This window comes from Geotrypetes seraphini, chromosome 3 (assembly GCF_902459505.1).
Source record: "Geotrypetes seraphini chromosome 3, aGeoSer1.1, whole genome shotgun sequence".
Taxonomy (NCBI): Eukaryota; Metazoa; Chordata; class Amphibia; order Gymnophiona; family Dermophiidae; genus Geotrypetes; species Geotrypetes seraphini.
This window is the reverse complement of record NC_047086.1, coordinates 243,429,016-243,455,571: the sequence shown is the minus strand read 5'-3', so window position 1 is coordinate 243,455,571 and position 26,556 is coordinate 243,429,016. Positions and strand designations below refer to the sequence as shown.

At 43.4% G+C, this 26,556-nt stretch overlaps 1 protein-coding gene across 4 annotated transcripts in view; it reads left to right on the top strand.

Moving 5' to 3' along the window:
* Window positions 1-26,556, top strand: part of SASH1 (SAM and SH3 domain containing 1) — a 512,910-nt gene that overhangs the window by 470,796 nt on the left and 15,558 nt on the right. For all 4 annotated transcript variants that reach the window (XM_033936578.1, XM_033936577.1, XM_033936580.1 and 1 more), the window contains one exon: window positions 2,755-2,868. In XM_033936578.1, coding sequence (XP_033792469.1) covers window positions 2,755-2,868 — 114 coding nt within the window. The remainder of the gene's footprint in view (window positions 1-2,754; window positions 2,869-26,556) is intronic.

Sequence of the window (26,556 nt, the reverse complement as noted above, 5' to 3'; positions counted from 1 at the left end):
ACTCTTCAATATTAGGCAATACTATCCAACCCAAAATTTCTCCCCTCCCTCCCTCTCTTTCTTTCTTTTTCTTTCTTCCTGCCACCCCGTTTCTTTCTGTCTGTCTGTCTTTCTTTCTCTCTCCCTGCCCCCCCCCCCCAAGCCACTGCCACCGATTTCTCCCTGCTTCCCCAATGCCAGGCCAGGCACATACAAGTGTCGGGCCCACAGCCTCCTCCCCTCTTCCCCCCCAATGTCAATTCTGACATCGGAGAGGAAGTTCCGGGCAAACTAGGCAGAGATTGGTTGGCCCGGAACTTCCTCTTCAACATCAGAATTGACGTGGGGGGGTTGATGGCTGTGGGCCCGGCGTTTGTACAGAAAGGGTGGTAATGCATGGAACAGTCTCCCGGAAGAGGTGGTGGAGACAAACACTATGTCTGAATTCAAGAAAGTGTGGGGTAGGCATGTGGGATGTTTCTATGATAGGACTGTGTTTTATGTGGTCCAATTTATGCAGTTATCCTAGCCACTTAGCTGTTGAAAATCAGCGCTTAACCAGCTAAGTGCTGGAAGGTTCACAAGGTAGCCGGTTCCAGCTTAAGTGCTATCTGGGCATTTTCAATAGCACTTTCTAGTTAAGTGCCACTAAATATGTCTGGTTAGTCTTGGACAAGTGATTTAAACAGCCAGCAGCTGTTTTATGTTGTTTACATTGCTTTGAATTGTGGGTTTGGTTTACTTGGGGGCTCATAATCGAAAGCGAAAAATGTCCAAAAACCGGCCTGAGTCGGCACTTGGACGAACATTTCCCAAATATGTCCAAGTACCGATAATAAAAACGGGTTTTGGCCTTATTTCTAAATGACCTAGGCCTACATAGTGCCACTGAACGATCAAAGCTAAACGGGGCATTTCGGGAGGAGTGTCGAGGGTGGGAGTTGGGCGGGACATGGGCCAGCTTAGACTTAGTCATACAGCATGTATAACCGAAAGTTATACAGCGCACGATCGACGGAACTTGGACGTTGTGACTTAGACCATGTAAAACATGGTCTGTCACAAAAACCCACCTAAAGTGACCAGATAAGCACTGCAAGCACATAAAGCAGACCCCCACACATTACACCAGTGATCCCCGACCCCTCCCCCATAAAAATATTAATCACACCTTTAAAATTCAGCCTCCAGACCATCATCACTTGGCCGCCTGGCATAGGAAAGCCTAGTCGTCCAGCACAGAGGCAGCTTAAATCATCTTGGGGGTGGGTTAGGGACTCATGGAGAGGAGGACCCATGCCCATAAGCCCCTGTAATCACTGCATTGATACTGAAACATGTGCACTCTCCTATACACCCCCAAAACCCTTTTGTACTGGCATATAAGTGGCTCCTGCAGCCATAAGGGCTATTGGGGTGGTAGATAAGTAGGTCTAGGGGATTCTGGAGGTGGTTTAGGGGGCTCACCGTGACCTATAAGGGAGCTGTAGGGAGGAGAAGACATGGCACCCTTTTTGTGAAGTTCACAGCAGTGCCCTGTAAGGTACCCCACTATTTAGGTGGTATGTCTGGGTGTTCAGTCCTTCACCTTGCAGACCTTTCCCACGTCCAACAGGGCTTGTTCTAGGCATTTTTGACTTGGATGAAAAGTTGGACGAAAATGTGGTATAAAGATAGACGATTTAGCAGCTTGGACGATCGGCAGGATGCATAATTAGACGATTTTCAAAACGAAAAAAAAGTTGGACGTATTTTTCGAAAATGTGTCTTAAGCTGTTTTTTACTTTGGACGACTTGCGAGATGGACGTAAACGGACTTATACGTCCCTTTCGATTATGCCCCTCTTGGTGTTTTGATATACTGCCTTTCAACTTTGGACAAGGCTACAGCAAAGTAGATTACAATAGTATACAGTACTGAAAAAAAAGAAAGAAAAGAGCTACAATCTATTACACCTTGCAAATTTTGGTGCACAGAAACTTGATTGTAAGCACAGACACCTATGTATTAACACACATAACTTGCATACAAAATGTGCACTAAACAAATGTATAAAACGAACTGAAAAAGCACTCAACAGAATTTGGCTATGAGACTGCGCTCTTTGGGTGGGGAGGGGGGTGGGGGGTGTTCTTTTTGTACATTAAATATCTGATATAACAGTTTTCCTGATAGAGTGAGGGGGGGGAGGGATGATGGATGGACTACTCCAGGGCTCATAAGAGTCCAGGGTCCTGGCGTGCTTTGCTTTTGCTTCTGGACCCAGGTCTGTTAGTGGGGAATAGTTGGATAGATGATTTTTGCATTATGTATATAAAAACTGATGATGACTATTCTCTCTGCTGTGGAAGATGTTCCATTGTCTCTTACTCGACTTTGATATTTTTAGTCTGTTTTTGCTGGCACTAAAACCGTTATCACAGCTTGATAAATGGAGCCCTTAAACTGAACTCTCCAATATATTTTTAAAATTATATATACAATTTTATATACAATATATATATAAAATTATATACAATATATATATACAATTATATATACAATTTTAACAAATTATATATAATTTGTTAAAATTGTAGAGAGCAGTATTTTCTATTTCACTGAATTTGTGTCCTGGCAGGTTTTTCGAGTTTTTCTTTTGTAATTTGAATTTGAAATTACAATAAAAATTATGAACTTAAAAAAAACCTCTTTGGCGGCATGAGAAAAATGGTTGTTTTCCATTTCTCAAACTCATTTTTCTCCTTTGCATTCTATCTTTTGTCCTTGCCCAGGTAACAGCGATCACTCAGGTTCCCAAGAGAAACTGCTTGTTGATGGCCAGGGTCTGAGTGGATGCTCCCCACGTGATTCAGGCTGCTATGAAAGCACTGAAAACCTGGAGAATGGTAATGATGGCGCGGAAGCCTTCTGACATGCACGTGCTGTGCTTTCTGCAGTCAGCTTGCATCCTTCCCGCTCCCGCTAAAAAAGGAACCTCTTCACGCTTGGCTTTCTTGTAACAATTTGCTTGCATGCGTCTCTCTTCTCTTCCATTGCCTCATGCACCTTTGGTTCTTTCCAGTGTTTTTACAGCTGGAATAGGCAGACAGGATCCTAAGTTCATGCGTTACTTTTAGGAAACTTTGAGGGAAGTATGGGATTTTTTTTTTTTTTAAATTATCCACCAAATTAGTAAAAAAAAAAAAATTTTAAGTTGAAGGAAAACCATTGGTGAACAAAAAGCATGCCCATCTTGTTTACGGAAAATGTCTTGTGGCATGTTCTACTGTTTTTGTAAAGGATTCTAGAAGGTTTGAGCATGGGTGGGTGGGGGGAGGCTTCCTCAGATCGCAAGCCGCAAACAGTGTCTATTAGTCTTAAATTTGTTTGCGCCGTCCAGAACTTTCACAGTCTTAAGATAAGCAAAGGAATGTGAGCAAAATGCATTTCTTAAATATCGCAGCATCCTATTTCAGCACACAGAGAAACCAAAGAATGATTATTTTTCCCCATTTGAAATCTCTCTTTCTTTGTTGAAATGCTTCCTTTTCCTTCACAGAAAAGGAGGTAGAGGGGAGCTTTAAAGGAACCCCATTTTGTTTCCTTCTTAGCCACTCTTTGCACTCTTACCAGTGCATCTGTTGTGTTTCCAGCAGGGAGAGTATGACATCTAAGCCATAATCATTCACAACCACTGGCATAGCAAGGGTGACCTGCGCCTGGGGCAGTGGCGCCCCTCTCCCGCACTCTTCCCTGCCCCTTCCCTTCACCCGTGCTGTGCGCCCATGCCTCTTTCCCGTACCTTTTTAACTTCATGGTGAGCAGCGAGGAACTTGCTGCCTGCGTCAGCTTTGGAGCTCTCTCTAGACGTCACTTCTTTCCAAGTTCATCGCTGCTCGCACCGAACGTAAAAAGATACGGGGAAGGGGAGTGTCGGCACGCAGCAGGGAGAGGAGTGGGGGGGGCGGAGAAGAGGAGGGGTGTCGGCGCCCCAAAGAACACCGTGTCCGGGGCATATCACCCTCCCCCCCCTTTACAACGCCACTGATCATAACCCTGTGTAATAACAAAGAAAAGACTAAACTTGCCCAAAATACACTTGGTCTGATTGAGCTCCCAAGAAGTGTCGCACACACCAGCACAATGTTAACAAATGCAGTAGATGAACCACTAAGGGGAAGTGGGGCATAAAGAAAGGAACCATTTTGTAAAATGCACACAAATAACAGTATAAGAGACCATTTTCAGAGCCATTTACATGTGCTTAAATCGGCTATGACTAGGCCTTTCTCGCTGCGGTTAAAGGTGTGAGCGTTGTGCCACTCTGTGTATCCCTTTAGCTGCGTTAGAAGTGAGCTGTTTCTGAGAATGAGTGCAGTATCGCGTGTTGATTGCGCATTTTAACTCTTGAGCATGTTATTTTCTATGGGAAAAAAAAAGCCTGGAGAAAAAGCAAAGGTTCACGCTTTCTGCACATTTCAAAGCAAAATTTGCACAGGTAACACATACCTGGTAAAATGGACAGTCTAAAACTTGCTCCCTTACTTAAAATGCTCTTTAAAAGGAAGGGTTGTTGGGGGGGTTTTTAAGTGCATAGACAAAAGTTTTAAAGAAAGAATTAAAATGAAAGATATTGATCAGCAAACCCCCAATTTCAGTAATTGTTTAAATTACTGTGCAGGCAAATTTCTACTCAGCTAAATAGATAATCGTTCTCCCCTCCCACCTCCCAGCTTGGTGTTTGTTCCATCTGTTGAAAGTGACATCCAGTGGTCCTAGAACTAGAAGCAGACTCTTTCTCACAGAAATCCAGAAATAGAATCAAAACTGGTCATTGTCCCCCAAATTCTATAAATGGCGTCTAAAGTTGGGTGTGTGAATGCATGCCCAGATTAGAATAGGGTCAGTCACGCGGGTTTCAAAATTAGCTAACTGGCACTATATCGTCACTTAATTGGAGATACATATCAATAAATGGTGTTATCCCTTTCTATAAATTGATCCCCAAATTCTGTATAGCACCTTAAGTTGTGTGTGCAGATTGGTGTGCATAGCTGATTTGCGCCCAAAACTTAATTAACAAGCCTAATTGACACCAATAATTAACAAACACTCATAATTGATGCTAATTGGTATGAATTAGAAGTTACGCATGCAACTTAGGGCTAGATTCACTAAGCAAATCGATCGTGTACCGATCGGTTTGCGAGCCCTTTGCAACCCGATTTCCCTCCTGCAGTATTCACTAACCTGTTTTGCGACCCGATTCCGACCCGCAAATGCAAATGAGGGGAACTGCATGCAAAGTAGGCAGGGACGTGATTCACTGAACAAATTTGCCAATTCGAGTGTGCTGGCCAACCAACCCAAAAAGCGACTGCTGAGGCCCAGTCGCTGAAGCCCTTTCCTTCTGCCGCCCTGTTCTCAACCCTGTCAGCCCAGATCACCTGCTTCCCCGATCTGCCTGCCTGCCCCGACTGTAGCTGCCCTGATCGCCTGCCTGCGCCGACGCTGCCCTGGTCATCTGCCTGCCTTCCCTGACGCTGCCCTGATCGCCTGACTGCCCTAAGTTGCCCTCATTGCTTGCCTGCCCCAATTCTCCTTCCCCACGGTGTAAACCTGTGGTTTTAACCCGCAGGCTTTAAAGCGGGTTAAAACCACAGGCTTTAAAAAAAATGTAAAAAAAGAAAAAAAAAGTTCCGGGTCGGAGGTCTAGCGCTTGCGCGGGGATCTGCATTGAATGATCCCTGCCGGCAGATGGGGGCATTCCTTCGATTGGCCCCATCTGCATGTTGCAGTTGTTTAAATTTGTCAGACCTGCCAAAATTGGGCCCGATCGGGCAGGTGAGTGAATCTAGCCCTTAGTAGGCACATTCTATAACGTGCTGTGCATCGGTTTTAGTGTGTGACTGAAAAGGGGTCGTGGCCAGGGGGAGAAGAATGGGCAGATCATGGGAGTTCCTAAAATTTAGGTGCACAGTTATAAAATATGCCTGATGCAGGAACAAGTTATGCACAGGTATTTAGGCCTGGTTTTCCTTGGCCTAAATGGGTGCACCTAAAAGTTATGACACACACTGGCACTTAGTGTGATTCTATAAAGGTGTGTGTACCTCTTATAGAATCATACTAAGCTCTGTTCTAGTAAGTGTAAATTTATAGGGGCACCATATATAGAATATGGCCCTGAGCGCCTAACTTCTCTCTCATGCAGCCTCCAAAGGGATGTGGCCATGGGTGGATCAGAGGTATTAATTACTAAATCAACAAAAATGGCCACTGGCAAAACTACACAAAAGGGAAGAAAACAAACAAAGCAAGCAAAAGAGTATATAAACCAACGAGTGGGTAGCTCTGTAGGGGAAAAGACTTCAGAAAACCAAGTTAGTCAAGAAAGTTTAACAGATATATTGGTTTAGTTATCATTCATTAGTTCTGATATTATTTTCAGCTTTTTGTAAACTTTTATATTTAACTTGATTCAAATCTTTGAGATATCAGTTTTATAGTTAAAATGACCTCTAAACCTCAAGTGATTTGAATGCTGATATAGAAAATGCACTTAGCTTACACCATGCCAGTGAAAATCGGCAGGAGGGGTGCCGACTCTTTCTTGCTATGGCAAACACCCCCCCCCCCCCGTGCAAATGAAAAATGACAGACGGGATGCCCCCCAAACCAACCTCTACCCTCCCTCCCCCAAAAAAAGAAAGGCAGGAGGGATGCCCACTCCCTCCTGCTACAGGATGCTCACCTGAACCTCCCCTCGTACCTTTGTGAGAAGTTGAGAGCAGGAGAGATGCTCGGTCCCTCCTGCTCCAGGCCCCACCAGTCTAAAATTGTGGGCCTTCCCCTCCCTGGTGCATCCTGTGATACACGAGGAGAGGCCTAATGCCCTGATTGGCTCAGATGCCTATGGTACCTCCCCTCTCACAAATCAGGACCTTAGGATCCTCCCTCTGTATCCTAGGATACAGAGGGAGGAGCCTAAGGCCTGATTGGCCCATATGCCTAAGGCCCCTCCCCTTGGGAATGGGCATCCTTTGTGCCTTTTTTTGGTGAGAGAAGGTGGTAGGGTAGGGGATGATTCGGGGGGGCACCTGGTATGGGGGGGCATCCCTCTTGCTATTTTTCATTTGCCCAGGGGGGCCTTCGTTGGCAGGAAGGAGTTTGCATCCCTTCTGCCAATTTTCTCTCGCTCACCATGGCAGGAGGGAGTGGGCATCCTTTCTGCTGATTTTCGCTGCCACAGGGGGAGGGGGGCTCTCCCAGTGCCGGCTCTTTGGGGAGGGCTATCATCGGTGGGAATGGGGGAATGCACAGCATTTTTTTTAATAGGTCAGGTATTGTGCAACATCTGTGCCATTTAAAAAAAAAAGCCCCAAACAGCTGAGGTGCTTCCCCTGACACACAGCTGTTAGGGCTTCCCCAAACCGGCTTTGCACATGTGTCAGTCGCTCTCAGAGCGACTGATCGGACGGGGATTACCACGAACCCCCGTTCAAATAATTTGCATGGAGGTTTGTTGTTGCATCAATTGCTGCTCCAGAGTCAGCCAACAGCGATTCACACGGTCTTAACGACCATGTTTTGTGCATCTAGCCCCCAGTCTTGTCCCTGAAGCTAAATTGTCACATGCCATTGGGAGGGCTTTGCTGTGACAATAGACACCTCTTAAGTGCTTTTTTGCTCCAGGTTGTAGAATGCAAAATGTGTACATGTCACTACTACTAAACATCTCCTAAAAAAGTGCAAAAAAAGGATTTGGTTCCTTTTGTAATTTAATTTCAGTTTGCAGATGCTGTGGCAGAACTGCCCCTAAGGTGAAAAAACATTGAAGGGTTTTGTTTTTATTTTGTTACTGGAAAACAATACAGTATATGTAAATATAGGGCTATGTAAATATCCATGTTGTATTTGATTTCCTTTATATTGACGAAGGAATTAGTTGTAGTACAGGATGTATTATTTGATTTAAATCATGTCACAGGTTTACAGTTTGACAACATTCTTCATTGTAATAAAAATGTTTGTCTCCACTGTGGTGTGATTCTCCGCTTTCTAGCCCATTTCGCTATGTCTTGGTGTGCAGTATGGCTAATGCTTTCGCTGCTTGCCTCACTAAAACTGTGTGTACCGTCTCCTGAAATATATCTGTCTGGTGTCAGGTGTTGCTATCCACCAAAAGGCTCTTCAACAATCTCTCAGCACCATCAGATGCTTTTAAAATTAAGGAAGCACTGTGGTGCAGCTGGCATTTATTATGCATTTAATTCACTCCTTTTTCCAAAGCAAGTGACAATCAAGTACAGTAGACATTTTTTCTGGGCTTTCAATTTAAGTTTGTACCCAGGGCAATGGAGGGTTAAGTGATTTACCACAGTAAGATTTGAACCGAGCTCCCTTGGTTCTCAGCTCACTGATAACCTTCTGGCTCCTTGCTCCACTCACATTTGTTCACAACTGTGGTGGGGGCACAATAAAAACAAGCAAACGGAAGCCACAGGCAGCGCGAGCCTTAAGCAGGGGCGACAGGCGTGGCTGCAAAGGGTCCTGCACTCCTAGGGGCCGCCATGGGCCTAGAGGAGCATTTCCCTCCCCCTAGATTTGTTATCCGCTGCTGTTCCATCCAATAGCATCTCTCCCTCTGCTTCCCACTCCCCAGTTGTCGTATAACCCCCCCCCCCCCAATCTCCCGCCTACCTTAAAATTTGTTTCTCTCCATCTCTAGACATCACCAACAGTGGCAGCAATCGACATATGCTTCCTGTGGTCTGTTCTGGAGCATTTCCTCTGATCCATGCCACCCCTCTGATACAATTTCCAGTTTCCGTACAGGTGGAAAAGGTTGAGGGCAGACTGGAGCAGGCCACAGGTAGTGTATGTCAATTGTTGCTGCTACTTCTACTAGTGACAACTAAACATGTAAAGGGACAAATCTTGGGAGGGGGGGGGACACCAAACTGGCATGCACACGACCCCACAAGTGCTAAGGCTGGCCCAGGAATAAACAAATGTCAGTTGACAAAATTTAAAGGCTGTTTTACAGCAGAAACTAGCCAAAAGCTATGAAAACTTTGCAAGGGGTCAGTATGTGATAAACAAAAGAACATTAGTAAGAGAATTTTTCATAAATATATCCTTTTCCCATGATACTAACTGTGCAGGGAGAGGCAATATGAAAACTGTTTCCTTGGTTGAGCATGCCTAAAGTGACCATTTATTTTTTTCATCAAAACGGGACATCTATTAATTGTCAGTCCTGCCCCCAATCCCGCCCTAGCCCCGCCCCCAATTTCTTCTATTCATTTTTCATGTGCACATAATATCTTATTAATTCATAATGGTAACCATAAAATTAAAAAAAAAACCAAACCCAAAGCACACTATACGCAGAGAAAATGTTAATTATCATTTATATTTGGGGGGGTTTCAAAGATCTCAAGGCAGATAACTTTAAAATATGCAATGTCGTCTTAGTAACTATAGAAAAATAGACAAATATACTGTATATACAGTGGTGCCTCACACAACGAACTTAATTCGTTCCAGGAGCAAGTTTGTTATGCGAAAAGTTCGTTGTGTGAAACGCGTTTTCCCATAAGAATACATGTAAAACAAAATAATTCGTTCTGCAGCCCTGTTTTCCCATAAGAATACATGTAAAACAAAATAATTCGTTCTGCAGCCCTACATTTCCCTCCCTCCACCTCACCTTATATGCAGAGTTTGCCAGCTTTCTTTTTCACCCAGCCGCACGCTTTCAAAAAGCTGTGCACGCGCAGCTGCTGGAGTTGATCACTGTTCTCCTCTCCTGCAACTTCCGGTTTCCGGTTGCGTCAGAGGAGAAGATTGAACAACAGAGCATGCGCGCATGTGCTGCTCTTTGAAAGTGTGTGGCTGGCCGAAAAAGAAAGCCGGAAAACTCGGCATCTAAGGTAAGGTGGAGGGAGATGATGGAACACTGCATTCAGACAGGAGGGTGCTGCTGTTCCCGGCTCACATTAGGAAGCGGCGAGAGTAGTTCCGCCCCCCCCCCCGGGCCCCTCGGGCGACTTCGTTGTGTGAAACGAAGTTCGTTATAGGGAGCAAGACAAAAAGTTCGTTATGCGCAACGTCGCTGTGCGAGGCGTCCGTTATGCGAGGCACCACTGTACTTGAATATAAACCGAGATTTTGGGGCCAAAAAATTGGCCCAAAAATGGGGATCCCAGTTTATATTTGAGCCAATACATCGCCCCTTCCAAAATTTTTGCAGGCCTTTGCCATCGTTCACTCTGCCGCCCTCCCTGTCCTAGACTCAGGCTCATACCTCTACTGATGATCGTCGGTGGAGGTGCAGCGGGCAGGATCGAACTTTCCAAGTTCCTGCCCCGCTGTTAACTGGCTGCCATGTCTGATCATTAGTGTAGGTGTAGATGGCATGAGCGAACTGCCGCTGAGAAGAAGCATGATGACAAAAAAATGATGAAAATACAAAAAGGACACTTGTCTATACACAGCTTCAAAGGTGCTCACTAAACCATAAATAAGAAAATGCACAACTGTTGTAATGCTATCACTAAAACATATATACTGTAATACTTGTGTTCAAATAAAATGCATAGCTATGAATCCATAATCATGAAAAACATAAACTACCTGATATTCAGTGCTATTTTGCTAAGCTGACTAATATTCAGCATGAGATGGCCACCAAATATTAGCACTTAGGGACAGATTCTGTAATTGGGTGCCTAAAAGATAGGCTCTTAAGGTTAGACAACTATTTCATGCCAATCACACTTAAGCGAAGAGGCACTGGAGATGTCACAGACAACTGATGGATACAAATCTTTTATTCAAAGTAAAATGACTAAAATGTGTAAAAACAAAGTCCAGACTAGGATCTAAGTTTCGACGACAGAGTCACCTTCCTCAGGAAACAATATCAAGCTAAATAATACATCTGTTACAATCAATATGAAATGCACTTTATGAGTGAAGCTAGCAAACCAAATATATATCACTTCGTATTGATTGTAACAGATGTCTATCTATTGTACCACATTGGTCATTTGTTCCTATTATTCCCGTTTATTATTCTATGGAAACATATATATTGTAATAGATGCAAAAGTGTTTGTTTTTAACATGTATTCATTCATATTTATTCTTTTATGTATTGATATTATTTATTTATTCTTATATGTATTGATATTGTCTCCTGAGGAAGGCGACGCTATCGCCGAAACTTGGATCCTAGTCATTTTACTTTGAATAAAAGATTTGTATCCATCAGTTGGCTGTGATGTCTTCAGTGCCTCTTCTTCTTGTTCTTCTTATAGCAGTCCGAGGCTAGGTCTCTTTTCTTTTCTCCAATCACACTTAAGCGCCCATTACAGAATCGTGCCTAATTAAAACTCCTTATACTAAGGTGCGCTAGCATTTTTGGCATGCGCTAACCCCGCACTACACGGAAAATACCAACGCAAGCTCTATGGAGGCGTTAGCGTTAAAACCGCTAGCGCACCTTAGTAAAAGGAGCCCGTAGGCATTTTACAGTGTAGGCCAGGGTTTTAAAAGCCTACATTATAGGCACCTAAATACTATTAATTCTGGACTCCTGCAGAAAAAAAAACATCCAGGTCCCGTGTCCCAAAAAATAAAAAAAAAACAAATGCTGTTTACACTCCAAAATATTAAAAGTAGCACCTAATGGTGCTTAAGTCCTTTTCCACCCCTAAACATGCTTACTTTGTAGTTAGGTATCTATCTTATGCAGAATTGAGCCTAAGAACATAGGTGTCTATCAACCAATTAATTTTTATTTTTTTTCAATTATGAGCTTATTAAAGCTCATAATTGAAGCCAATATGCTAATTAGGTGCCTTTTATAGCACTGAATATGCATGGGGCAGATTTGCATGCTTATCACCTCCCTTATAGCAAATCTCTCTCATGCATATTCATTAGGGCTATTCCAAAAAGCCGCCTAGCTGGTGGTCCTCCAGGACAGGGCTGGGAACCACTGTTTTATAGAATTTCCCGCTTAGTGGATAGCAGAGAGCTGACTATGTTGTGTGTCTTAGCCCACTATCTGCAAAATTAAAAGCACTAACCGGCTAAGTTTAGCGGTCAAATTGGGCCGTGTGAATAGCTGGTCTATTTTTGGCTGCTATTTTTAGCTGACCAGTGCTGAATATCAACATAGCTGGCTAAGATTAGAGCAGCCAAAAATAAACCACATCTTTAATGCCGGTCACCAGAAACGACCTGGCATTGAATATTCAGGCTCAGTGCTGGACATAGGAGTCAGCCCAGCTGTGGCCTGAACATCGGCCTTATAGTGCCCGTATGATATGGCAACAAATTGTTAGACTGTCGAAAGAGAACTCTCTGCAAAGCATCATGCAACTATCATAAAGAACTGATTTTGGCTAAGATGAAAGTCCATGATGAAAATGGATGTGACAGCAATTGGTAAATGATTCAGTAATCAATTACAAATTTTGAAGCCATGAATAGAACAACACATAGCGCTGGTGCTCACAGCACACACTGAGGAGAGGGTGATGCAGTGGCTAAAGCTACAGCCTCAGCACCCTGAGGTTGTGGTTTCAAACCCACGCTGTTCCTTGTGACCCTGAGCAAGTCACATAATCCTCCCATTGCCCCAGGTACATTAGATAGATTGTGAGCCCACCGGGACAGACTGGGAAAAAGACTTGAGTACCTGAATAAATTCATGCCAACCGTTCCGACTGAGCACCCCTGGGAGAATGGTATAGAAAATTGAATAAATAAATAAAATTGTGGCAAATAATGACATTGGAGTTGAACAAATTCCCACACAGCAACATATTGAACACCTGCAAAATGTCTAAAAACCTGAGTAAGTCTGCATGCGGCCATTTTTCTCACTAAAACGTCCAAGTGCCAATATTCGAAACAAGATGTTTTAGGGGATATTTTCCCTCCAGATTGAAGTTTTGGGTAAATTATAAGGGGATTATGGTGAGATGTATATGTGGCACCCTTTTAATGAAGTTCACAGCAGTGCCTCACTGCTCTGGCATGCCTATGTGGCCAGTCCAATGCAATGCTGGCCCCCACCACATCTAAATGTTGCCAATTTGGATGTTTCTGGCTTGGACGTTTTTTGTGGTTGAAAATGGGACAGATGATTTTCAAAAAAAAATGTGGCCATCCAGTTCAAAAATGGCAATCTTTTGGCCCTCAACTTTGGATGTTTTTCTGGAAACGTCCAAATCGGACTTAGGCTTTCTGTTCAAAAATGGCCCTCCAGATGTATCATCACACAAAGCAGATGTCAGTAAATTTTGTAAAAAAAAAATAAAATGGGAAAGAGTAATATCTAATACCTAAACGTTGAATCAAGAGCATATTATGAAAGTGTGACACACCAGGAACAAATACAGAACACTTATTTACTGATATGATGTGTCAAAACAATAGTGTATTAAGTTTATTCAAGCAGTTTTGCAGTGGGGCAATTCTTTTTACTAAAAGGTGTTAAGCCCTAACATGCTCTTAATGTACGAGAAAACGCTTCCTGGAAACAGCGTTCGAGTTTTGTGCAGTGATCTCCCCTTTTCCACCTGCTCATTTTTAGAAGGGGGTGTGACATGGGCGGGAAATGTGCATGTAGGCATTCAGCTAGCATGTTCTGATATAGACAGTAAGGCTCTGGTTCTATAAATGGTGCCTAAAACTTAGGTGCCAAGGAGTGCATTGCTAAACGCAATTCTATTAAAAATTTATACACTTTAATCGCGCCTGGTGAAGCCTAAAGTGAGTTTAGGCATTGAAAGATATTCTAACCTAAGGCATTTATCAGCGCCTAAGTCCAAAACAGGCACCTACATGAATAGCACACCCATGATCCGCCCCTAACCACGCCTAATTTCTGGCCTAAATGCGCCTAACCCTCCGAATTCTATGGCAGTCTACTTAATATCTATTTCTAGTCCTAACCTTCATATAACAAGCTTGTCCTGTTGAACTGGATATTAAAGACTCGTGTCGGTTATGAGTAAGCCTCAGCCCCACCACTCCACCGCTGTGCTATCTCATAACTGCGGGAAGAATTACGTGGCACTTCATCATTGGCTGCCCATTTACTTTCTAGTCTCCAACAATAAATTACTAATATTTTATCTATTTTTTTAATTTCTTTAAATAAAAAGGTGATGTACTTAGCTTTATATCAGCCAATGCCTGGGAGTCTGACCCGACATGGGCAAATTGCAGCTGTACTCTCTAGAGGAGCGCAGGGAAAGGGGTGACATGATTGAGACTTTTAAGTACGTCACAGGTCATGTCGAGGTGGAAAACGATATATTCCTTCCCAAGGGACCCTCAGTCACAAGGGGGCACCCGCTCAAACTCAGGGGAGGGAAATTTAGTGGTGACATCAGGAAGTATTTCTTCACAGAAAGACTGGTAGATCACTGGAACAAACTTCCGACGCAGGTAATCAAGGCCACAAGCGTGCTCGACTTTAAGAATAAATGGAACATCCACGTGGGATCCCTACATGGGTCGAGCAGCACTCAGACTTAATGGGGTGGGTCAGTAGAATAGGCAGACTTGATGGGCTGTAGCCCTTTTCTGCCGTCACCTTTCTATGTTTCTATGTTTCGCACCGACTAGGGCTGTATCAAGGTCTCCCAAGGTCATGCGTGCCATCCGACTCTAGTTTGTATACAAACTAGTTTATACAAACTAGAGTCGGATGACACGTGCGACCTCGGGAGACCCTTGATACAGCCCTAGTAGGTGCGAAACATGTCGGGTCAGACTCCCAGGCATGGGCTGATATAAAGCTAAGTACACACTTCATACCTTTTTATATAAAGAAAGAAATTAAAAAATAGATAAAATATTAGTAATTTATTGTTGAAGACTAGAACGTAAATGGGCAGCCGATGAAGTGCCACGTAATTCTTCCCGCAGTTATGAGATAGCACAGCGGTGGAGTTTGGGGGCTGAGGCTTACTCATAACTGACACGAGCCTTTAATATCCAATTCAACAGGACAAGCTTGCTAAATGCGCCTAAGGCACTTTATACTGTAGAATTGCACCTGGTGGAGCCTAAAGTGGGCTAAGGCATTGAAAGGTGCTGATAAATGCCTTAGGCACATTTAGGCCAAGGTTAGAATATCTAAGTCCAAAACAGGCACCTACATGAATAACATGATCCGCCCCTAACCACATCTAATTTCTGGTGCGAAAGAGGAGCAGGACTTGGGTGTGATAGTATGTGATGATCTTAAGATTACATTACATTACATTACAGATTTCTATTCCACCATTGGACGGATTCCTGAGGGATAAAGGGATCGTGGGATACTGAGGGAGGAGCTGGGATGTAACACAAGTATAGAAAGCTAACCAGGTAATAAGTATAGAAACCCAACAGGTCGTGCATGTGCAAGACCGGAGGGTTAGGACTTCGATGGGAAACCAAGGTAGCAAGGGAGCCCCTTCTGGTGATTCAGACAGGTCGTGGCCTGTTTGGGCCGCCGCGGGAGCAGACTGCCGGGCAGGATGGACCTATGGTCTGACCAGGTGGAGGCACTGCTTATGTTCTTATGTTCATTACCTTTCAGTTCAAAGTGGATTACAAAAAGAGTTATGGAAGAAGGGTTACAATGTTAGATCAGAGAAGGTTTCCAAGAGAGGGAAAAGTAGGATCTGGGGTTAGGGAGGGGATGGTAAGAGGGGGGTTAAGCTTTATCGTGGTATTAAGCTTTATTAAGAGATTTCTTGAAGAGTATAGTTTTTATTTCCTTTCTGAAGATGACCAAACAGGTTGATAAGGTGACGGTGAAAACTAGAAGTTATGCTAGGGAGAGGTATGACCAGTAGGAAAAGGAGGTATTGATGCCCCTGTATAAGACTTTGGTGAGACTTCATTTAGAATATTGGGGTCCTTTTACTAAGGCGCGTGAACTGATTTAGCGCGTGCAAATGATTAGCATGCACTAAATGCTAACGTGCCCATTATATTCTATGGATGTGTTAGCATTTAGCACGTGCTAATCGTTTGTATGCGCTAAATCAGCGCGCCTTAGTAAAAGGACCCCTCTGTGCACAGTTCTGGAGGCCACATCTTTAAAAAGATATAAAAAGGATGGAGTCGGTCTAGAGGAAGGCTCCTAAAATGGTGAGTGGTCTTCGTCATAAGGCTTATGGGAATAGACTTAAAGATCTCAATATGTATACTTTGGAGGAAAGGCGGGAGAGGGAAGATTTGATAGAGACATTTAAATACCTACACGTTGCGGGACCAGGATGTGACATTAGAAGGGTGCCGAGGCTGGCGCGAGCAGCAGGTAGAAGGTGACCATTCCTTCAGACATTGAGCCCTGGTACTATTATCCAGATATCAGTGGCACTGATAAAGGTCATTCATTTGATACACTGATATTCTGTGGTATAACCAAAGCAGTTTACAGGTACTTTCTCTGAATAGGTACAAGTGGATTGATTTTTTTTTTAACTCCATCAAAAATTACAAAGTCCAGGGGACACTCGAAGTTACAGGGAAATACTTCTAAAACCAATAGGAGGAAATATTTTTCTGGAACGCATTGCAAGTGGATGTAGTAAGAGCGGTTAATGTAGCTGGTTTTAAAAAAGGTTTGGACAAGTTCTTGAAGGAAAAGTCCATAGTCTTCTAGTGAGACAGAAATGGGGAAAGCCATTGCTTGCCCTGGACATAATCTAATATTTGTGAGTCGCACAAAACTAAAGAGGATCTAAGCGACTTGAAAAGGAAAAGGGGAGATAGGGCAGAGGGGAAGTAAGGAGGAAAGAGGGGAGAAAGGAGGAGGAAGAGACCTAATCGTACTAAACAAAAGAACCGGAGCGCATGTTGATCTTATAAAATTAATTGTCAAAGAGAAGAGTTTTCATTTTTTTCCGGAATTGGGCGTGTTTCAGGTTTTTCCGGAATTGGATCAGTAGCATGGAATGTTGCTACTATCTGGGTTTTTGCCAGGTACTTGTGACCTGGATTGGCCACTGTGAAGATGTTTTACTGGGCCAGATGGACCATTGGTCTGACCCAGTAAGGCAGTGTCCTGCAAACTTTCTTGAGCTGTGGCACACTAAAGGTAGTGACCGCAGCTCAAGGCACACAGATGTGCATGGGCGTCGCCGTGATGATGTCGACATCTGAACATGCGTGAAGGCCCTTCAGATGTGCCCCAAGACGTCAGTGGGGGTGCCAGCAGGGAAGAGGGCTGGAGAGGCACTGGCGCTGGCAGATTGCCTACAGCAGGGGTCTCAAAGTCCCTTCTTAAGGGCCGCAATCCATTCGGGTTTTCAGGATTTCCCCAATGACTATGCATGAGATCTATGTGCATGCACTGCTTTCAATGCATATTCATTGGGGAAATCCTGAAAACCCGACTGGATTGCGGCCCTCAAGAAGGGACTTTGAGATCCCTGGCCTACAGGATGTGCCTCTCACAGCAAGAAGCATGTCCTGTAGTCAATCAGCAGCACACAGTTTGAGATACACTGCAGTAAGGCTATTCTTATGTTTTTATGTCTCTAGTGGCAATGATGGGTTATGCGACTTACCCAGGGTCACGGGGAGCCACGGCAGGAGTTGAGCTCAGGTTCTCAGCATGCTGTACTAACTATTAGGCTATTCTTCCACTCCAATTATATGTAAAGACTGCTGACTGCCATCACCTCTATGGATTGCTGAGAAGTAGTTTAATTCAGGGTAGCTTATTTGCTATTTTAAATTAAATCACACAATTATATGGATAGTAACTGAATATAACCAGCTATCTGTAGAGTTAGGCAGAATGTCCATGCTTTACCCTAGCACTATCCAAACAGAGTCAGGGTGGCCCTCAGAAAGAATCAGTGTCTTTATCTGTGTAGTACTGCTGAAAATTCACATATAGGGGCCCTATCCATACAGTGGCAGCTGCTATATGGATGCCCTTTTTAATATCTGACCCCAGGATAATAAATTTGGAGGTTAATGCAGAGAAGTCATTAAGCAATGCTGTAATCAGGGACACAGGACTCCAGAGTAGATTATCTGACCAAATCAAGAGCCGTCAAAGCGGCAGTTAGAGAGGCCAAATTCCGCATGGAGGAGTCTCTAGCAAAGAATATCCAGAAGGGAGATAAATCCTTCTTCAGGTATATTAGTGACAGGAAAAAGAACTCGGGTGGGATAGTACGACTCAGAAAACCAGACGGAGACCATGTGGAGACGGACTCGGAAAAGGCCCAACTGTTAAATGAATACTTCTGTTCAGTCTTCACCCGCGAGGTGCCGGGAATCGGCCCTCAACCACATACAAGGATTAAATCAGTAGACCTGTTTAGTAATTTCAAATTTACACCCAGCAGCGTCTACTGCGAGCTGTCAAAAATCAAGGTCAACAAGGCAATGGGGCCTGACAACCTACACCCTAGGGTACTCAGGGAGTTGGGAGAAGTCTTGGCGGAACCACTATCCGCGCTCTTTAATCTCTCCCTTAGTATAGGTAACGTCCCGATGGACTGGAAGACGGCTAACGTCATTCCACTACACAAGAAAGGCTCCAGGGTGGAGATGGCAAACTACAGACCAGTGAGTCTCACTTCAATAGTGAGCAAACTAATGGAAACCCTAATCAAACACCAAATGGATAGGATCATGGACGAGGAGAATCTGCGGGATCCCCGCCAACATGGATTTACTAAGGGGAGATCGTGCCAATCCAACCTGATCGGCTTCTTTGACTGGGTGACGAGGAAGCTGGATGTTGGTGAGTCCCTGGACATCGTCTACCTGGATTTCAGCAAAGCATTTGATAGCGTGCCACACCGCAGGTTGCTGAACAAGATGAGTTCTTTAGGTTTGGGCGACACTTTAACCAAATGGGTTGGGAACTGGCTTGGAGGTAGGCTTCAGAGGGTGATGGTGAATGGCACTCCCTCCGAGATGTTGGAGGTGATAAGTGGAGTGCCACAGGGCTCCGTCCTGGGCCCGATCTTGTTCAACATCTATATAAGAGACCTGACAGAAGGGCTTCGAGGTAAAATAACATTGTTTGCTTTTTTGTCTGTTGTGCTTTTGCTCACTACATTGCACAGTTTGGCATCATCGGCAATGACAGACGATATGGTGCATGACTTACTTCTGCTGGAGCACTGGTCTAGGTCCTGGCAACTCAGTTTCAATGCCAAAAAATGCAAAGTCATGCACCTGGGAAGCCAGAATCCATGCAAGATCTACACCCTAAATGGCGAGATCCTGACAAGAACTGTAGCAGAAAGAGACTTGGGAGTGATTGTCAGGGAAGACATGAAGTCGGCAAACCAAGTGGAGCAAGCTTCATCCAAAGCAAGGCAAATCATAGGTTGCATACGCAGGAGTTTCATCAGCCGTAAACCTGAAGTCATTATGCCACTGTATAGATCCATGGTGAGACCGCACCTGGAGTACTGTGTGCAATTCTGGAGGCCGCATTACCGCAAGGATGTGCTGAGACTGGAGTCGGTCCAGAGGATGGCCACCAGGATGGTCTCGGGACTCAGGGAGCTCCTGTACGAGGAGCGGTTGGGGAATTTGCAGCTCTACTCACTCGAGGAGCGTCGAGAGAGGGGAGATATGATCGAGACATTCAAATATCTCACGGGCCGCATCAAGGTGGAAGAAGACATCTTCTTCTTCAAGGGTCCCGCGGCAACAAGGGGGCATTCGTGGAAAATCAGGGGTGGGAAACTGCACAGTGACACTAGGAAGTTCTTCTTCACTGAAAGGGTGGTTGATGGCTGGAATAGTCTTCCACTTCGGGTTATTGAGGCCACCAGTGTGGCGGATTTTAAGGCCAGATGGGATAGACATGTGGGATCTATCCGCAAAGATAGATAGCGAGGATCACTGGAGTGGGCAGACTTGATGGGCCGTGGCCCTTATCTGCCGTCTATTTCTATGTAATGTGGGACAATGTTTAATTTACAATCAAGATTGCAATTTACTAATATACACTGCTTAATATCTAAAGCAGCATCTCTCAAACTGTGTGCCCCAAAGAGAATTCCGGGTGTGCCACGAGAGATTCCAGAATTTTATTTTATTTTTAAAAATTCCATTCATAAGTATACACTAGAACAGATGGCATGTACATTGCGTACGCAAGAGTCTGTCAATGTTATGAGTGTCTGTGTGCGTAAGGATACAACCACCAAGACAAGCATCATTCTTTGATGTGATTGGTCTTTGAAAACTAACGGCAAGTAATTTTAGTTTTATTTATTATGCAGTAGCTATCCGTACTTGAGCACCAAGGCAATCAAGGCTTTGTTGCCATTTGGATCTTCTTATTTTTGCAAACTTGGATTTTCAGCTCTGACAGAAATTAAATTGGGAAAAAAAAAAGAGAACTGCAGATGGTGGCTGATGAAATACATGTTTGCTTGTCAACTATCGAGCTGCATTTTGAGTTCATTTGCACTTAAAAACAAGCACATTCATCACATTGATTAGTAACTCTATTTCATCTACTTTAGTTTCACATTATCCATACTTTAAATAAATAACTCTCAAATTAAACGTTTCGTTGGTTTTGCAGTTTTATAATTTCAATTATAATGTGCCGCAAAAAACATTTGCCAGAGTGTGCCAGAGCTAAAAAAGTTTGAGACACTGATCTGAAGTATATTAACAAACACAATTAAGGTCTGTTAAGACCAAAATCTGTATGGTAACTGTGGGGGCATTCCCAGCAATTTGGAGAAGCAACTGTGTAGCTAAGGACAGTATGTAATCAGTACTGTGATTAACAGCCACGTTACTAATGTGGAATGCAGGTAGTAACACTGCTGGAGTTGGCGTGTTCTATTAACATGCAATATCAACACCTGTATTTCTTATAAAGTGAAGTCCTCACCCATCCAGTGATCCCCCATTTGGAATTTCCATGGTGGGTGTTTAATGCGCTGTCAGTGCAAAACCACACTGTTAATACTACGTTAAAAGGTGTATTAAATACTTAGAGGTCAATATTCCAAGTGATTTAATGGCTTCTGTACAGTTAAAACAGCTGTTCGTGGCTAATTAGTCATTTTCAGCAGCACTTAACTGCTTAGGACCAGCTATTTTGGCAGCGTTCCAGGTGAGAAGTCAACACTTGGCCAGTTAGGGGGTCAATATTCAGCACTTCACCGGCCAAAGTCACCACATAAATAGAATCACATAAAAGTCAGTTCTATCTTCATGTGGAGCCAGTTAAGTGCTGAATATCATACTTAATTGGCTAAGGTGTAGCCTGCTCTGGAAACCCGGAAATTCAATACAAAAGCCTAGACACGGCCCAGCATTGAATTGCTAGGGATAACGTTGGTAGCAGTCAGCAAAACACAGAACCCTGGATTCTCTATAGGGTGCTGATACCGGCGGTCACTTAAAAACTGGCCACTGATGGCATGTCAATTACATGTCAGCACCCTATACAGAATTGTGCCTCTGTGAAAGATAGGTGCCGGAAATGTAGGCCAGGGTTTTCTGGGCCTACATTTCTGGTGCCTTTTTTGTTGTGAATTGCGCCTACACAGAAACATGATGGCAGATAAAGACCAAATGGCCCATCCAGTCTGTCCACCTGCAGTAACCATTATCTCTTCCTCTCTCTAAGAGATCCCGTGTGCATATCCCACGCTTCTACCACGACTCAATCACATTTACGCCATGTAGGTATTTAAACGTCTCTATCATATCTCCCCTCTCCTGCCTTTCCTCCAAAGTAAACATATTGAGATCTTTGAGTCTGTCCCCATACGCCTTATGACAAAGACCAAGAACCATTGTAGTAGCCTTCCTCTGGACCGATTCCATCCTTTTTATATAGCATTATTATCCCCGAAACTGGGCCAAAATGGTTTACTACAATCAAATCTAAATAACAACCGCAAATCTAAATGAAAACAACAGTTGTGACTCAATCAATAAAATTAAATTAAAAATCTCTGAAACAACATCACAACAACAATTTATTATTTCTATAGCACTACCAGGTGCACACAATGCTGTACATTGGACATGTGAGAGACGGTCCCTGCTCAAAGTTTACAATCTATGATAGACACAGGAAAAAAGGGAGTCAGAACAAGTGCTCAAGAAGGGAATTGGAGGGAGCTGAAGAGGTGGTAGGGGACCACTGAGAGGATGGCACACAGGTATGTTGGTAGGGTTAGGATTTAAACGCAGCTTCAAATAAGTGGGCTTTCAATACCGACAGAGACAGAGCCTGTCGTAATGAGCTAGGTAGGTTGTTCGGGCATGTGGCGCAGCAAGGTAGTAAAAAGGACAGAGACGGGAGTTGGTAGTAGAGGAGAAGGGTATCGACAGGAGGGATTTATCAGAAGAATGGAGTTCCCAGGGGATGGGGGGGGGAGGAGTCTAGGAAGTAATAAGAAAGGAGAGATACTGAGGAACTGCGGACTGAGTACACTTGAATGTCAGTAAGAGGAGTTTGAACTGTATGTGGAGATCGACAGGGAGCCAGTGAAGCAACCTGAAGAGAGATTTAAAACACTTACAAAATAGTTCATACGAGGAATATGACCTAACTGCTAAAGGAAGACTGTTCCATACTGACATAGAAAAAGGCAGATAAAGGCCAAAACCAAAACTGAATGAGTCCAAAACCAAACTACTTTGGCTCGGCCCAATCTCAGACCATTTACCCACCTCCATCCCTCTATCTTCCGGCCCCACTCTTCAGCTTGAGTTTTCAAGCAAAGTCCTAGGCATCATCTTAGATTCCTCTCTCTCCTTCAACGATCACCTCAACTCCCTGGTAAAAAAATGCTTCTTTAGCCTCCATATGTTGAGGAAAGTAAGATCCTGCTTTCATCATTCTCATTTCGCCATCCTCGTACAATCCACCATCCTCTCTAGACTGGACTACTGCAACTCCATCTATATAAGCCTAACTAAGAAAAACCTCCATAGACTTCAGCTAATTCAGAATGCCGCGGCCAAGCTTATTTTCGCAAAAGGCAAGTTCGACCACGTTTCCCCACTACTCTCCAAGCTTCACTGGCTCCCAGTATACTCCAGAGTCCTCTATAAATGTGCCTGCATAGCCTTCAAGATTCTACATGGCATCCTTCCTCCTGTTATCCCACTCCTCTGGAATTCCTCAAACCCGCTCTCGACTAGATCCTCCCAAAAACTGAAACTATCTTTCCCTTCTATAAAAGGTATATCCCGCGCAGGAAAACTTGGAACATCCCTCCCTTTTAGAACCACAGAACTCTGGAACAACCTTTCATCCCCGCTCAGAAATTCTAGCTCCTTCCAATCCTTCCGCAAACACTTGAAAACTTGGCTCTTTTCAAAAATCTAATCACCTCCCGTGCTCTAGTACCCTGTCCCCCTCTATCTCCTCAGTCCCTCCCCTATATCCTTCCTTTGTAGTTCCTTTCCTCCCAACCTCTGTAAACCGTGCCGAGCTCTGCGCACACGGAGATGGTGCGGTATACAAATCTAAGGTTTAGTTTAGTTTAGTTTAAAGGCCAAAAGGCCCATCTAGTCTACCCATCCGCAGTAACCATTATCGCTTTGTCTCTCCAAGAGATCCCACGTGCCTATCCCAGGCCCTCTTGAATTCAGACACAGTCTCTGTCTCCACCACCTCTTCTGGGAGTCTGTTCCACACATCTACCACCCTTTCTGTAAAAAAGTGTTTCCTTTGATTACTCCAGAGCCTATCACCTCTTAAATTCATCCAATGCCCTCTCATTGCAGAGTTTCCTTTTAAATGAGAGTCGGCTCATGCGCATTAACTTTATGTAGGTATTTAAACATCTCTATCATATCTCCCCTCTCCCACCTTTCCTCCAAAGTATACAGATTGAGATCTTAAGGCTGTCCCCATATGCCTTATGATGAAGACCACACACCATTTTAGTAGCCTTGCTCTGATATCTTTTTGAAGGTGTGGCCTCCAGAATAGTACACAATATTCTAAATACCTCCTTTTTCCTACTGACCATACCTCTCCCTATGCAACCTAGCATCCTTCTAGCTTTCGCCGTCACCTTTTCAACCTGTTTGGCCACCTTAAGATCATGACATACAATCACACCCAAGTCCCGCTTTTCTGTCGTGCACCTAAGTTCTTCACCCCCTAAACTGTACCATTCCCTCTGTATTTTGCAGCCCAAATGCATGACCTTGCATTTCTTAGCATTAAATTTTAGCTGCCAAATTTCAGACCATTCGTCAAGCTTCACCAGGTCTTTCTTCATGTTCTTCACACCATCCAGCGTGTCTACTCTATTGCAGATTTTGGTATCATCTGCAAAGAGGCAAATCTTACCCGACAACCCTTCAGTAATATCTTTTATAAAAATGTTAAAAAGAACATGCCCAAGAATAGAACCCTGAGGCACACCACTGGTAACATCCCTTTCCTCAGAGCAATCTCCATTGATCACTACCCTCTATCGTCTTCCACTCAACCAGTTCTTGACCTAGCCCGTCACTTTGGGACCCATCCTGAGGGCATTCAGTTTATTTATTAGACGTTTGTGTGGAACACTGTCAAAGGCTTTGCTAAAATCTAAATACAACACATCTAGCAAACATCCTCTATCCAATTCTCTGGTCACCCAGTCAAAGAATCCATGTTGCCTCCAGTCCTGTAAGCAAAAGTAGACTCAAATATAATCTGGTTGCAGCATAGTCACATTTATTGTTAATATTTGATTAAACTAACAATCCAACAATGTTGCAAAAGGACATTTTACTCGTACTTGCTATTAACCTTAAACGGTCTTCCTCTCTCCCTCTGAGATATGCACATAGACGAAGAAACAGAGAAAAATGAAGACAGATAGTAACATAGTAAATGATAGCAGATAAAGACCTAAATGGTCCATCCGGTCTCCCCAAACATACATTCTCTATAATTTAATGATTTAATTTAAATTGTTCTTTTTCTTAGATATTTCTGGGCCAGAAACCCAGAGCTCTGCCCGTTATGTGCATCTACTAGAGTCTACCCCATCCATTTTTTCTGCTATTCCTCTCTCTTAGAGATGCTATGTACTTGCCCCAAGCTTTTTTATTTTATTTTTAAATCAGATGAATCTTCATCTCTATCACCTCCACCAGGATGCTGTTCCATGAAATAAACCACCCTTTCCGTAGAAAAGTATTTCCTCAGGTTATTCCTGAGTCTGTCTCCATTAACCTTCATCCTATGCCACCTTATTCAGAGCTTCCTTTCTGTTGAAAGGACTCATCTCCAGATCATTTATGCCATGGGTAATAAAATGTCTCCATCATATCTTCTCTCTCCACCTTTCTTCCAAAGTTTACATACTGAGATTTTTATGTCTGTCCCTAAATGTTTTATAGCGAAGATCACTGACCATTTGAGTAGCTGACTTCTGGGCTGACTCCATCCTGTTGATATCTTTTTGAAGGTGTGGTCTTATTGTGCACAATACTCTACCCCCCCCTTTTAAAAAACCGCACAAGAGGTTTTTAGCGCCGGCTGGCCAGCGTGCTGTATGCTCTGTGCTGCTCCGACGCTCATACGAACTCTATGACTGTTGGAGCAGCAAAAAGCATTCAGCACAGTTCTAAAAACCTTTTGTGCGATTTTGTAAGGGGTGGGTGGGTAAATGAGGTCTCATAAAAGACTTAACTTCAAATCTATTTTATTGAATTACAAAATAAAAAGGTACAAGCCAAGGATAACAAAATCAAAGGAGAACAATGACTGAAATATCGTTATATCAGGCTATATTCTTTTCAGGAAAGGCAGGGTAGGGAAAAGGGCAGAGGAGCGGCATTAAGGGGGAAGTGGACATTTTTCTCACCAAACCCTTCCAATTTGCTATTTTCGAATCCCATGTTCTAGATGGATTTCTATGGTGGTTGTCTGCAATGCATCCAAAGAGGCAGAGGTGTGGTTTGGGCGGGACTAGGGCAGGCTTATGATTTGCACCTTTTTGTCTGTTAAGTAGATTGTAATCTCTTCTGAGCAGGGACTGTGTCTTAAATGTTCTAATGTACAGCACATAGAAAATAGAATAGGTGAAAAATTCTTAGGTTAGCCAAAACAAATCCAGATCCACACAAGGTTAATCATACAAAGATAAGGTATCTAAATGAAGGAAAGAATCTCAGAATTGCTACTCCAAGGATCATAGTAATATTATCCATATAGGAATTGTGGCATGGGTATCTTTCATCGATCCAAAACCTTCATATTTATAATGACTTTTTTCATTAAATCCAATAAATTATTACTACTCAAAAAAATGTTTAATTTATTATCAAAAATTTTTTTTCTTTTTATCTTTTTTCAAAAATTTTTTTAACTAATACCAAACTGCTTGTGCATATTGCACCACAGAGCACATTTTTTAGTCTCAACCAATATTAGTGGTCATAGACAATTGCATTGCTACTCATTACGCTTAGTATCAATACAAATAAGTCAGTGCTGAAGATATATAGCTAAATCTCAATATGAGAAAAAAAAATCAACGTCATATTGTGAAGTATAGAATCACACCCAGCATTTATAGTTGTAAAATAAATCACTT